A 15291-nucleotide genomic window follows, 5' to 3' on the forward strand; every position below is an offset into this window, starting at 1 on the left:
AAATCAGATGTGTCAATTTTTCTAAGGGTGATGAATGGAGCGAAGACCTTTGTGTTGGTATATGTTGATGATATAATTATCACAGGAAAGTCTAAAATACAAGTATAAGAAGTGATTAAAAAACTGAATGCAAAATTTGCACTCAAAGACATGGATAATCTTCACTACTTTCTTAGAATTCAGGTAGCTAAGACAAGTGATGGAGGGCTGCTTCTCTCTCAATAAAAGTACATCAATAAGGTATTGAAAAAAGCAAAAATGGAAGATTTCTCAAGCTGTCACACCCTCTGCCCTCAACAGTGAAGTTATCAGCCCATGGTGATTCCAACTTTGATGACCCTCAGTTGTATAGGTCAATTATTGGCAGCTTATAATATCTAACAGTGACCAGACTTGAAATTTCATACAGTGTACATAAGATGTCACAATTTGTACAAGCTCCTCTAAATATTCATTGGAGGATGGTAAAGAGAATACTTAGGTATCTTAGTGGTACAATAAGACATGGATTGCGCCTGAAGAATGCTAACTTTATGGAAGTCACATCCTATAGTGACTCAGATTGGGCTGAGGACCCTGATGATAGAAAGTCAACAAGCGGGTATTGTGTATTTCTTGGTTCAAATCTAATTTCCTGGGTTTCAAGGAAGCAAACAGCAGTAGCAAGATCAAGCACGGAAGCTGAATATAGGAGTATGGCAGACCTAGTAGCTGAGCTAATTTGGATGAAAAACTTAATGTGTGAGCTACAATTTCCACCAAAAGAGGCACCTATGGTCTACTGTGACAATTTAAGTGCAGTTCTACTTGCTGCCAACCCAATCCTACATTCAAAGTCCAAATATTTTGAGATAGACCTTCATTTTGTTAGGGATCATGTGAATAGTAAAGACATTAAAGTAAGTCACATACCAGGAACCATGCAGGCTGCTGATATTCTAACAAAGGTTGTGTCTTCTGATAACTTTCTGCACTTTAGGACTAAATTGAGTATTGAAGAATTGGACAATGCAGCTGAAGAAATGAAAGACAGAGAAATCAAAAGCAATGATAAAAAAAATAGTAGAACAAGACAACTAGAGATGATGATACATGATGATCAATGCAGGGCAAAAAGGAGAAAGTAAAGATGATGATGATCAAAGCAGGACAAGACAAGAAAAAAGAAAAAATAGAGATAATGTTAGGTATGTTTAAGTTTTAGTAACTACCTTTAGTTGAGCTAGTTGGTTAGCTAATCAGTTACTGAACTGAAATTAGTTAGTGGCTAAAAAATTTTAAAGACTCTTTGACTATAAGTAGCAAAACTCATTACTACAGTAACTTCTTTTCATTTTCACAATACAATTAACAGATTTATTTTTTTCTCTCTTTTCCACTTCTTTTATTTTCTCTAAACTCGCTATTAGCTCTTTGAATCTTTAATTTAAGCTCTTAATACCTTATTACCTTTCAATGTATATAAAGAAGAAAAATATTTTTTAACATAACCTTTTTCATGTGTTCATGTACTTTGTTTATATATATATATATATATATATATATATATATATATATTGAAGCTAAGACGACATAACTTTAGATGTCAATATTAGTGTTCAAAAGCGATTGTTTTTAATTTGTCCAGAGTATTTTAATTTATCAGCTAATGTTGTTATAATAATAATAATAATAATAATAATAATAATAATAATAATAATAGATATATACTAAAATTAATTATTAATATATATAATATATATATATATATAATACATATTAAAATATAAAATAATATTAAAAATAAATTAAATTATATATATTAATATAAAAATATATAATAGCTAATTTCAGTATATAAATATAATTTTTTTTAACTTGTTATAGGCTGTTCCAATATAAACTCTTGAGTAACAAAAAGTAGCCAGAAAACATAATAACACAAACTATATTATCTGTTACAATTATTCTCACCACAGGCACTTAATTTATTTAAAAAAAAACACTAATGTACAACATATCAAATTTAATATATATATAATAATATCTACATTTTTTTAATATGTAAAAGCATTTATAATAATAAATTATCTTAATCATATATATAACAAGAGTTATGCTATGTGTGTACACCAAAATAAGTTATCAAAGTTAGCCACCAATATAAAATACATGATAGAATATAAATATATATTAAAAATAAATTAAATCATACATATAGTTATACACAAATATATGAATAAATAATTTTAATAACTAATTTTAGTATATAAATAATATTTTTGATATAATAATATCATTTATATATTTATTTATATTTTAATAGATTTAGATATATCTAAACAAATTAGGATTAATTAGGCCAATTTACGAATAAATATATAAAGGTAACTTACTAATAATAATTTATTAGATTTTTAAAAACACTTAAGCCTGGATTTAAAAAATAAAAACAAAACAAAATAGATAAGTCTGGACTTATATTATTCATATGATTTGAATTTGACGCCTAGTTACTTCTTAATTCTGGTCAAAACAAGAGGAATAGCTCTAAAATTTTTAGCATGAGGCTGAATAATAATAGGTGAGTACTATAATATTTTTAATATCATGCCTAAGTTACTAAAAAAATAAATAGATAATATTTAATAAATTTTAAATAATTTATTTTTTATTTTAAATATTTTATTTTTTATTTAAAAAAATAAATTAGATAATTTAAACATTACAACAAAAATACTATAAAATTTACCGTAATAATAATAATAAGAGTCAATGGTTATATTAAAACGAAAATAAATCTTTTTAATTATTAAAAAAATTAAGAATATAAAATATAATCTTTAATCTTTTATTATTCTCTCTCATATTTATTTTTAATTTTATTTATAAAATTAATGATAAAATATTATAATTTATTTTTTCAATTATTAAAAAAAATTAAAAAGATCTATTCCCAGACACTATAGCCACAATAGCTGCCACTTATTTTATACACCCCCCTCATCATGAATTAACCTCGTGAATCCTTCAGTGTTTAATTTTTGTGTGTTTTTCTTACTACCAAACATTGTCTTGTCTGCTAGTTATCCGACATCAGAGGAGTGCTGATGGACAAGTATCCTTTCAGCATAATTCACTTGGATTTGGACCACCCATTATCGGAATCTTTTTTATATTTTATCCTTATCCCTACATAATAAACGAAAGTTCTTTCTTTTCAGAAATCATATTTCTACAACTGCTGAAAGTTGTTTATATCAAATAACTTTTAGTTGATAAATTTGTATAAACAATTTGTAACTTTAATTTAAAAATAATGTTGAAGATGTACGAGGAAAGAGGCAAGCAAGTTTAGATTTACGGTCAATAAAAAAAATGAATCAAAAATATTAATTTTTATTATGACTTGTTCTCAAGAAATGTTTACAGCAACTAATGCAGCAACTAACCGCATATGTATATATACTACACTAATCTGCACTAACAAAATTAGGAAGAACTAACTAAAATTAACTCATTATAAATACAACTACCAGCAATATGTTATATCAGGTAATACCCTCTCTCAAGCTGGGAGAGTTGGACATAAAAATATCCAACAATTCAAATTTGCTACACAATGTGCTGAACGGTCTTGATGCCAGAGGCTTAGTCATGATGTCTGCGACTTGTTCATGTGTAGAAATTGGTAACAGATAAATTAAGTCCTCTTGCCATTTATCCCTCACAATGTGACAATTAGTCTCAATATGTTTTGTACGCTCGTGAAATACTGGGTTAGTAGCAATATAAATGGTAGATTTACTATCACAGTACAAATTCACAGGTTTACCAAGTGGCGCTCCTAAGTCTTTCAACACATAACTAAGCCATTGAGCTTCTCTGGTGGCCAGTGCAAGAGCCCGATATTCTGCCTCAGAGGAAAAAACTGCGACGGTTACTTGCTTCTTGCTCTTCCAAGTGACAACGGAGGAACCCACATAGAAGCAATAGGCTGAAACCGATCGTCGCAAGTCAGGGCATCCAGCCTAGTCAGAATCAGAAAATCCAGTGAGAGATATATCGGAATTGGCCAAGAAGAACAACCCCGCTGCCGGAGAATTCTTTATGTACTTGAGGATCTTATGTGCCGCTTGCAAGTGATTAGTTGTGGGACAATCCAAGAATTGGCTGAGCTTGCCAATTGTAAAGCTTATATCCGGCCTTGTGTTTGAGAGATACAACAGTTTTCCAATGATTTTTCTATAATCGGAAGAATCAGGCAGACTATTTTCATCATCCTTGCTCAATTTCGCCCCATAGTCCATGGGAGTGGAGGCATGCTTACAAAGCTCAAAGCCAGTGTCCCCCAAGAGATCTAGAACATATTTTCGCTGATATAAAGCTATGCCTTTTGAAGACCTAGCAACCTCTAAGCCAAGGAAGAACTTGAGATCACCTATGTCCTTAAACCGAAATCTGTCATGCAAAGTTTGTTTCACCCTTTCAATTTCAAACAAATCGTCCCCTGCCAACACTAAATCATCAACATAAACCAAAATGATTGTAAAATCAGTACTTTGGGATTTAGTAAACATGTTGTAATCAGATTTATACTGATTATATCCTAACTCCAGCAGAATAGATTTCAGTTTGAAGTTCCATTGTCTACTAGCTTGTTTAAGCCCATATAGAGACTTTTCAAGCTTGCAAACCTGACCCGGAGCTATCGCAAGACCTTCGGGGGGTTTCATGTACACTTTCTCATCAAGCTCACCATGTAGAAAGGCGGTATTAACGTCAATTTACTTCAAATGCCATCCCTTGATAGCAGCTAGTGCCAAAATAACCCGCAATGTTTCTAGCTTGATAACGGGACTAAACGTGTCTTTATAGTCAATTTCACGGACTTGAATGAACCCCTTTGCTACGAGACGAGCCTTGTGTCGCTCAACACTACCATCAGGGTGATATTTGACCTTAAAGATCCACTTACAACCAATCGCCTTCTTACCACTCGGAAGGGAAGTCAATATCCATGTTTTGTTCTCATTCAGTGCATCCAATTCAGCTCGGATGGCCTCTCGCCAACAAGGTTCAAGTATGACATCTTCATAGCATTTAGGCTCAATGTTCAAGATAGCTAATGAGTATGCACTATGCATGGGTGAAAGAGATTTGTATGATAAAAACTTTGAGATTTGATATCGTTGATTGGAAGAAGTTTCTCTGTTGTGATTATTAGTAATATTCATGCATTTATAATCTTTTAAGTATGCTGGTGGTTTACTAATGCGTGATGATCTTCTTGGTGTGGGGTGAGAAGATGATGATACATTGTGATATTGAATGTTTGAATGAGTGGGTTGTGCATGCAATGCTGGACTCGAGGATTCAATATCTGTGGGCTGTGTGGTAGTGTGTATGTGTGGTGTAGGTTGATTAGTGTGGAGTGGATTGGAAACAGAAGTGTGCAGATCGGTTATGTGGTGGTCAAACAAATCATAATCATGCATGACGTGGGGTATATTATGTTGTTGAAAACCTGGTTCTTGGTGAGAATCAATACGTAACTGAGATTAAGCAATATATGAAAAATGATTTTCATAGAATTTGACATCTTGAGACACAAAAATTTCTTTTGAAATCAGATCAAGAAGCACATAACCTTTGGTACCCTCCCTGAAACCGAGGTGAACACATTTTCTTGAACAAGGGTCTAATTTTGTTCTACTATTCTTGATCGTGCTTGCATATGCCAAACAACCAAATACTCTAAGGTAAGAGAAATGGGAGAGTGATTTATGCAGTACTTCAAACGGAGATTTTTCATGTAAACGAGGTGTGAAAATTCAATTTATCAAATAGACTGCGTGGATCACTCCAAAACTTCAATAACACTTAGGTATTTGGGCATAGAACATAATGGCCCTTGCCACAGTCAAAATGTGTTGATGCTTTCGTTCAACAACACCATTTTGCTGTGGCGTCTCAATGCATGACCTTTGGTGCAAAATTCCAAATGAAGCATAAAAGGTTGGTATTAAAAGTTCAGGACCATTGTCAGTTCGAATAATTTTTACAGATTTTTTAAATTGGTTTTTGACAAGTTTAACAAATTTTTGCATCAAAGATGCTACTTTAGCCTTAGTCTTCATCAAATTTATCCAAGTAAATCTGCACTTGTCATTCATTATAGTGAGAAAATATCTATGGCCATTAATAGACGAAATAGCAAGTGGTCCCCAATATCAATGTGAAGCAAATCAAAATTATTATCAAAAACAGTATCACTTTGAGAAAAAAGCAATCTTCTTTGTTTTTCTAATTGACAAGAGTCACAAGGATTTTCATTTATTGTACAATCAATGAACTTGAAAGTTTGCTTCATAACAGCTAGTGTATTATTAGGAATATGACCTAATCTATCATGTCATAAATGTTGCATGTGTGCTCTTTGTGTGGGTGCTGTGATATAGTGTGTAGTATGGTGTTCGTCAAGAGGGGTAATGCTGTGTTTATTTAGTATGTATAGACCATCAACAGAGTTAGTAATACCAATCATCTTCTCTGTGTGTTTGTCCTGTATCTCACAGTTTATATTAGAAAAAGTTATTTTACAATGCAATGATGCAGTTAGTTTCGACACTGATATGAGTTTAAAATTAAAGGAAGGAATGTACAATGCATTGGTAAGATAAAGATTTTCTGAAAACTTAATGGTTCCCACGATGCAGCTCACAGTGGAAGTACCATTAGGGAGTTTGACAATGATCGAATCAATTTCAAATGTTTCAGAAAAATCCCTGAGGCAATATGACACATGGTCAGTGGCACCAGTGTCTATTATCCAAGGTTTATATTTTTGTATGCAAACATTAAGAGTATTTATGTGAGATTTAAAATGCAGAATATGTGTCACCTTACCATGAGGAGGTGGCTGAGGTTGAGTTAAAATGTGGTTCACGCTATGAATATGTTTCGTTTCTTGCTTATTGAGTAAGGCCAGTAAAGCTTCCTTTTGTTCTGGAGTGAAATCGCTCCCTATAGTCTTCATCTCCTCCAACTAGGGGTGATTGAAACCGAGATCATCATTGCTCTCCTCGATTTCTTCACCTGTGTTGAAGCAATTCATCATTGCTGGGGCAGAGTTAGTGTTTCTTTGCCTTAGATGAGGAGGAAGTCCGTGTTTCTTGTAACATGTATCTATTGTGTGTCCAATTTTGTCACAAAACGAACATTGCATCCTTGTTCTGCCTCTTCTGCCCCTCCCCCAGCTTGAAACTTGCCTCCCCTACCTCTTCCTCTCCCACTGCCTTGAGAAGGCATAGCAGTGTTCAAAGAATTGGTAGGTGCCGCCAAAATTTAAATGTCTGAGGTAGTTTTAAGATTGAGGAACTGTCTCTCTTGTTGAGTAAGCTTGGAGAGCACCACATTCAGACTCGGCAACTTGTCCAAGAGCATGATCTGAGACCGCACATTAGAATATTGCTCATTCAATCCTCTCAAAAACTTCACAATTCTGTCTTCTTCCCTTTGGCTCCTAATTACTCCTAGATCACATTGACACGTGATGCCACATTCACATGATGGTGTTTGTCGAAAATTGTCAATTTCTTTCCAAATTATTTTGAGTTTCGTGTAGTAGGATGTCACATCCAATTCACCTTGTCTGAATGTGTATAGTTCTTCATATAATTCACCAACAAGGTACCTATCCCCTTGATAATAGCGTTGCTTCAGATCAAGCCACAAATCACTAGCAAGATTGTTCCATGTTACATTTTGACGAATATCTGGACTAAGTGAAAGATTTATCCAGCCAATTACATAAGTGTTACACCTTTTTCATATTTCAAACAATGGATCTGTGCTCTCTGGTTTTGTGATGCTTCCATCAATAAATTTTGTTTTGTTCTTTGATTTAAGTACTCTCCACATTTCTCTACTCCATGTACTATAGTTCTGACCAGTAAGAACAACGGTAGTTATGGGGATACCTGGATTTTCTGATGGGTGAAAAAAAATAGACATTTGTTGGATCTTGAATTGGATTACTAGTTTTTGCGATGTGTGCTTGAATCGCTGATATCTGACTCAGAAATGATGTTATCTGATGCATATCCATGGTTCTTGAACCACCTGTCGAGCCTCCCAAACTTGAATTCTCCATTTCCGGAACAAATTCAATAAATTTCGGCGATGAGAATTCAGACCTTCTTTTCTTGATCTCGTTGATCGGAGTTATTACCTCACTCTTTGATGAACATACGAAGAGACAAACACACTCTCATCAAACATTGTCGCGAGAGTCTAAGAGAAGAAAAGAAAAGAAATTTAGAAGAGGAAGAGATAAATCTGAGAAATCGAATTGAGAGGAGAGAAATTATGTTAGAGAAATTAGAAATTAAAAAAAATTATTGATGTAAGAATACGAACGATCATGGTGACGAGAAATTAGGTCAGAGACGATGTCGAAGTGAGAAGTGAAAGAACAATTGAATGAAAAAATTTGAAACAGGAGATTAAAAGAGAATGGATTCATTATCAATTTTCTAGTCACAAAGATCATAAATCAAGTTATTTCCTCTTTAATCATGGCTTCCACGCTCACCGCACCATGTTGAAGGTGTGTGAGAGAAGAGGTAAGCAAATTTAGATTTAGAGTCAATGAAGAGAATGAGGCAAAAATATTAACTTTCATTATGACTTGTTCTCAAGAAATGTTTATAGCAACTAATGCAGCAACTAACTGCATATGTATATATACTACGCTAATCTGCACTAACAAAATTAGAGAGAACTAACTAAGGCTAACTCATTATATATACAACTAACAGTAGTATGTTATATCAGGTAATAAATAAGTTACTAAATTAATAATAATTATATATATTGTTTAATTTATTTTTAAAATATATTTTATACTATTTATTGATTTTTATGTACACTTCTATTAGAATGATTGTTTGAAAGTTTATATTTTTAAAAATAATTTGTAGCTTGAAAAAAAAAAGTAAAAGAGGTTAGGAAATAAAATTTATAAACCACACTTAAAAAAAACTAAAGGCGTGGCATAGTTGTTTTCTTTCATTTCAGAATAAGTTAAACATGTTACACGTTTTATACGTAGATGCATATTATGCGGTATATACATGCATTGCTTAATATGAAAGTGACTTATCACTTATCATAAGCATAAGTTTGATTATGATTATGGTTATTCTCTCGTGAATTAAATGATATATAACAGGAGCATAGCAGTATAGTGCCTAATCAATACTTCAATATATATTAATATACTACACACTTGATCTCCTCCATCAACATACATATTGATCATTGATGCCTTCAACCAATTTTCAAAGGAGATACACAGATATATTGAGAGGAGAAACACTTATCCAATACTTAGAGACAGATAGATGTGGAGTTGCAATTCCACCATATGAATGAACAATAATTAATTTCAGATCTCTTACAAAATAAAGTCTTTGAATAATTTATATAAGTATAAGACATCTTTTATTTCTTGACCTAACTTTTAAGATTGAGTTAAATTTCTATAGGTGAGTATCGAATAAAAAATCTTATTTATATGAAAAGCTTTTAACTACTAAGTCAAAAATTTTAATTAGAAAATTTAATATTTTTGTTTATATAAAAGCCAAATATATTTATTGAATATATAAATATTAAATTACAATTTTAATATCTCATCAGAGTATTAAAAATTGTATTTTATCTGCGAATTGAGGACAAATAAGTAAGGTTAGAGTTGACATATGTTATAAATCTGCAAATAAGATAAGCTTAAATTTTAGTGAAAAAATCAACCTGTAAATAAAATTAAGGTTGAATATAAATCCTAACTTATCTATTGTCACTTTAGTTGAATAATATAATAACAGTCACCAGTTAAAGACTATGTGTTTATTTGGACATCATTAAGTTGATAATAAAAAAAATTTTTGTGCCAAAAATATCTTTCTTTATTTTTAGTATATTTGATAAATTTTTAATAGTAAAAGAAATTATTAAAAAAATATTTTTAAAAAGTTATCATTTATATTTTTTTAAAATATTTTTTTAAAGATATCTAAAAAAAAGATATTTTCATGTAATAAATAAATTAAAAAATATATTTTTATATTATTATACCTAAATATAATTAGTAAATAAAAAAATTTATATAAAATATTTAAATATAAAATTATTTTTATTTTTTATAAAATCTTAAAAAATATAATTAAAAAAAATATTTCTTAAAGAAGAATGTTAAGGGCCAGTAATTTTAGTATTTTGTAACTATCAATTGGTTATTAATAGTATTTTTAATAGTGTGAGATTACATCTAATGGTAGAAAATCACTCACTTTTATTTTAATGGTTAAATACTGACAAAAAAATACAGAAGTTACTGGCCCTAGACTTTTCCTTTCTTAAAAACTCACCGACACCAGCCCTATAGTCACAATAGCTAACAATGTAGGACAGTGACTTATTTTATTCATCCCCGCTCATCATTAATTAACCTCGTGAAGCCTTCAGTGTATAAATAATTTAGGAAAATTGGCAACTGGATCATATATAACTTCAATATATATACACATACATATGTTCCTCACTAGCCATAGTTAACAAATACAATGGCTGCAGGGACAAAGAGTGTTATGCTAGCGCTCTTGGATACATTCCCCCTACATGTACATCATAATAATGCATCTCCACTCTGCCAAGAAAGGAGATTAATGATGCTTTCATGTATTAGTGGTCGAACCAACAACATAGTTAGAGCGAGGCAGAAGCAAATTGCACCGACCGTAGTGGCGGCTTTGATTGAGAGTAGTGAGAAGAGGGATTTGAACACAACCACCATAACCAAGTTAACTGCCGATGTTGCCGTGAGAAGTGGTAACAACAACAACAATAATAATGTGTTTGCAAGCAACATGAAAACTCTTGTCAACATTTTTAGGCCTACTGTTCAACCCCACGCCAACAAAGGTCTTGTTCTCCAGCTTGTTAGCTCTGATCAACTTGGTCCTAGTAAGAATCTCTTTCTCTTTCAATCGTAGAAAACCTCTTTTGATACATATATGCCTTATTGTTTACTTAAATTTTGATGCATTATTATGTATTATATATATGAAATATGAAATGAAGATGGTAAGGAGGCAAAGTTGAGCGAGGAAATAGTGTTGGAGTGGCCCGAAAACGACGTCGTATTGGGAGGTGAAGGAAGCATCAACACCTACAAAGTTGAATTCTGTGTGGACTCTGACTTTGGAGTACCTGGAGCAGTTGCTGTCCTTAATCGCTATGACAGTGAGTTCTTCTTGGACAGCATAAACATTCAACAGCTAAATCTTCATTTTCCATGCAAGTCTTGGGTGCAGCCTGAAAATAAAATTGATCCCCACAAGAGAATTTTCTTCTTTAACAAGGTAACAATTTAACTACGAAAAATATACATGTTCCAAGTTACTAATTATTAGAATAATCAAACTCTTACGTGGCAGGTGTATCTCCCTTTTGAGACACCAATTGGATTGAAACAAGTTAGAGAAAGAGATCTAAGGCAGATGAGAGGCGATAGTAGAGGGCGTAGAAAATCATGTGACAGAATATATGAGTATGATGTGTATAATGATTTAGGTGATCCTGACAAGGGAGATGAGTATGAAAGGCCAACACTTGGTGGCCAAAACAACCCTTATCCCACACGTTGCCGCACTGGACGTCCACCTACTAGAATTGGTAACTTCAATTTCACATTGAAAAATGTTACATATCTAGAACTGTTAAATAATTTAGTCAAATACGTCAAATCATCTAACGATTTTCAACTATTAATGAGTTTTCGCCTAACTAGAAATGCGGGTGTGATGATATCATTTACTTTCTAGATTCACATGCGGAATCAAGGCCCAGTGGATCAGAGTCAATATACGTTCCTAGAGATGAGGAACTAGCAGACATAAAGAAGCATGACCTTGATCGAGCGAAATTGATTGCGATTGCTAGGAACATTGTTCCTGCATTATTAGATAAGATGGGCAATGAAGGTGTTCTCAACATCCATAACTTCATCAGGGAGTCAAGGCACTCTCATTCTAATTTGGGTGGCACTATAGAAGAACTTTTTAAATTTGATCCTCCAAAGATATTTTCAAGTAAGTGGACATGGAATGGTGTGTTTTCTTGTTTTAGATAAACAAATTGTTTAAAGGGAGTTGAATGATTTTCAGGAGGAAAATCACACTTTTTAGAAGATGATGAATTTGGACGCCAAGTTCTAGCAGGGCTAAATCCTCTCAGTATTGAAAGGCTCAAGGTACCTAGTTATGTCTCAAGTTTATCGTAGCATTTCTAAACTTGACACCAAGCTTTCTGATGCTTAACTTTGTCATTTTCCACTCCAAAAAGGTTTTCCCACCAGTGAGCAAATTGGATCCCTGTAAGTCAGCACTAAAAGAAGAACACATTATAGACCACATCGATGGGATGTCCATCCAACAGGTAAAAATGGAAATGGTTGTCATTCCAAGTTCACAACATAACATAACATTATTTCTCTGCTTTCAAATTGTAGGCATTGGAAGACAACAAGTTGTTCATATTGGACTATCATGATATCTTCCTACCCTTTGTTGATCGAATTAATGCTCTTGATGACCGCAAAGCTTATGCAACCACCACAATTTTCTTCCTCACCAAAATGGGAACTCTAAAAGCCATTGCTATACAGCTTGCTCTGCCGACAATGGATCCAAACACTTCATCCAAGCAAGTGCTCACACCTCCTGTAGACACCACCACCAAATGGCTCTGGCAACTTGGCAAAGCTCATGTTTGCTCTAATGATGCTTTTGTTCATACATATCTGCACCACTGGTATGAAACTCTAATTGGTGGAGGGAGTGTGTGTCGAATTAGTATATAAAACAGAATGAGCACAAATAACGCATTTCTTTAACAATTTGTAAATATGATAACAGGTTAAGAATACATGCAACTATGGAACCATTCATAATTGCTGCTCATCGACAATTGAGTGTTATGCATCCTATATACAAGCTTCTGCATCCCCATATGCGTTACACACTCAAGACAAACGCCACAGCTCGTGAGACACTCATCAACGCCGGAGGTATCTTAGAGACTAACTTCAGTCCTGGAAAATATTCTATGCAGATCACTTCTGCTGCATACAGAGATTGGTGGCAATTTGACCAAGAAGGTCTTCCTACCGATCTAATAAGAAGGTAATATACATTATACAATTGTTCTATGATTATGACTTATAATCTCATAAATCATAATCTCTTGTAGTTTCAACTTTATGCAGAGGCTTAGCGGTTCCTGATGAATCACAACCACAAGGTGTTAGATTAGTCATTGAAGATTATCCCTATGCAGCTGATGGACTCCTCATATGGTCCAGCATAGAGAAATTGGTGAAGACTTATGTGAACCATTACTACAAAGACGTTGACGCCATTTCATCTGACTATGAACTTCAATCTTGGTACAAAGAATTCATCAATCTCGGACACCCTGATCATAAAAACGCTAGCTGGTGGCCTAAACTTTCCACCCCTGAAAATCTCATCTCCATCTTAACCACCATTATTTGGATTGTAACAGCACAACATGCCGTGTTGAACTTTAGCCAATACCACTATGGTGGATATGTTCCAATGCGGCCGGCGTTGATGCGAAAACTAATTCCCAAGGAGGGTGATCTTGACTACATAGACTTTGTCATGGATCCACAGAGATACTTTGAGTCATCACTTCCGAGTTTATCTCAAGCAGCAAAGTTCATGGCTGTGACTAGCATAGGCTCTGCGCACTCGCCGGAAGAGGAGTACATAGGAGACAGAAATGACTTGTGTTCTTGGTTGGAAGAGCCTGAGATCTTTGATGCCTTCAAACAATTTTCAATGGAAATAAAAAATATTGAGACAGAGATTGAGAAAAGAAATGCTGATAAAAAACTTAGAAACAGATGTGGTGTTGGAGTTACACCATATGAATTGCTTATGCCATGGTCAGATCAAGGGGTCACAGGAAGAGGGGTGCCAAATAGTGTAACAGCTTAACATTCTAATATGTGCGACAGAGCAATGTCCTATTGTTCTCACCTTAGGGGGCATAATTCATCATTTGTTACCTTATAAAAATATCAAATAAAATAAAATGAAGTGAAGGATTTCTTAAATTAACCTCTAAAAAAAGGGTTGAGTAGAAATTTATGGTCAAGTCAAATGTTAAAATTAAAAATATTCACGATATGTGAATTCAAATGGGGTAATCAAGAACAGAATAAATGTGTTCCTATGCTTCCTATAGTTGTCAATGAATACCGCAAACAATGCATTCATCCGTAATAACTAAAAAGAGAAATGCTCTAACCGGATAGCTTGAGCATTCATGCCTTGGAGATATTACCTGCAAAACACTTCGGAAGTGAGGAATGTCAAGTGAACATAGATGAGAATGTATGTCTTTCCTTTTTTTCAGGTAGAGTCCAAAGGCATATTATATTCACAGCTATTCATGGTGGGGGTATTGCAAGTTATTGGGTCATACACCATTCCAGAAAACAATCACAAATCCAAGATAAAGGGAACTAACAAATTCTTTAGGTACCATCCTCATTTGTACATAATCCTACTTATCCAAAACGTACGAACATGGTTGTTAATTTAATCGTACTTCTCTCTCCAAGAGGGCGTCCCTGATGCTTTGGTGAAGCCAATCGCAGGCGAAGTCCTTGACTTCCCTCTCAAAGGATGCCCTCCAAAAGGCCATGACGATGCAGAGGAGGGTGCAGCCTTCGGCGAAGAAGGCCTGGAAGTCCTTGTCCTTAACGAAGGATACCCTGAAGAGGATGAAGACAATGGTGACAAGGAGCACCCCGAAGAAGGAATCGGAGGTCTTGATCACTGAGTGGAGCATGCATATCATCCCAAATGCTGACTGCGATCCCATTCTTCTTGGAATTTCACATGATTTTTTATTCTCTCAACACCATATTCATAAAAATTCATAATCCTCCGCCTAACATCTTGGAGCAACAAAGTTCTTTGGGTTTTTTGAGGCAAATATTCGTAGTACTTTGAATTGGAATGCCAACATAAGCAACAGACAGATTTTCCAAGGTATGGAAGGATGACACACGTCTACAGCTGAGTCAAAGTTCAACTCCGTGCATGTTGGAAATACCTAACTTCTATTATTATATTTAACAATAGATAGAGGTTTACTATTTTCTGACTTCTTGATAACAATATTTATATTATTTACTACCAACAGTGCAAG

General features: G+C 33.7%; 1 protein-coding gene across 1 annotated transcript; it reads left to right on the forward strand.

Moving 5' to 3' along the window:
* The first annotated feature begins 10434 nt into the window (after positions 1-10434).
* Positions 10435-14188, forward strand: LOC112791475 (linoleate 13S-lipoxygenase 3-1, chloroplastic). The gene is made up of 9 exons (XM_025834327.3): positions 10435-11010; positions 11128-11408; positions 11484-11721; positions 11871-12137; positions 12213-12298; positions 12391-12483; positions 12557-12858; positions 12963-13229; positions 13313-14188. The coding sequence occupies exons 1-9, from the start codon at positions 10611-10613 to the stop codon at positions 14067-14069; spliced, it is 2691 nt and encodes an 896-aa protein (XP_025690112.1). The 5' UTR covers positions 10435-10610; the 3' UTR covers positions 14070-14188.
* The last annotated feature ends 1103 nt before the right edge of the window (positions 14189-15291 follow it).

The sequence above is a fragment of the Arachis hypogaea genome, chromosome 3 (genome assembly GCF_003086295.3).
Source record: "Arachis hypogaea cultivar Tifrunner chromosome 3, arahy.Tifrunner.gnm2.J5K5, whole genome shotgun sequence".
Taxonomy (NCBI): Eukaryota; Viridiplantae; Streptophyta; class Magnoliopsida; order Fabales; family Fabaceae; genus Arachis; species Arachis hypogaea.

Bases quoted from the DNA above. Each gene is read 5' to 3' on its own strand.
- LOC112791475 (XM_025834327.3), top strand. From the start codon at position 10,611: ATGGCTGCAGGGACAAAGAGTGTTATGCTAGCGCTCTTGGATACATTC. The intron at 12,138-12,212 runs GTAAGTGGACAT...AATGATTTTCAG, and splicing joins TCCTCCAAAGATATTTTCAA to GAGGAAAATCACACTTTTTA. The intron at 12,484-12,556 runs GTAAAAATGGAA...TTCAAATTGTAG, and splicing joins ATGGGATGTCCATCCAACAG to GCATTGGAAGACAACAAGTT.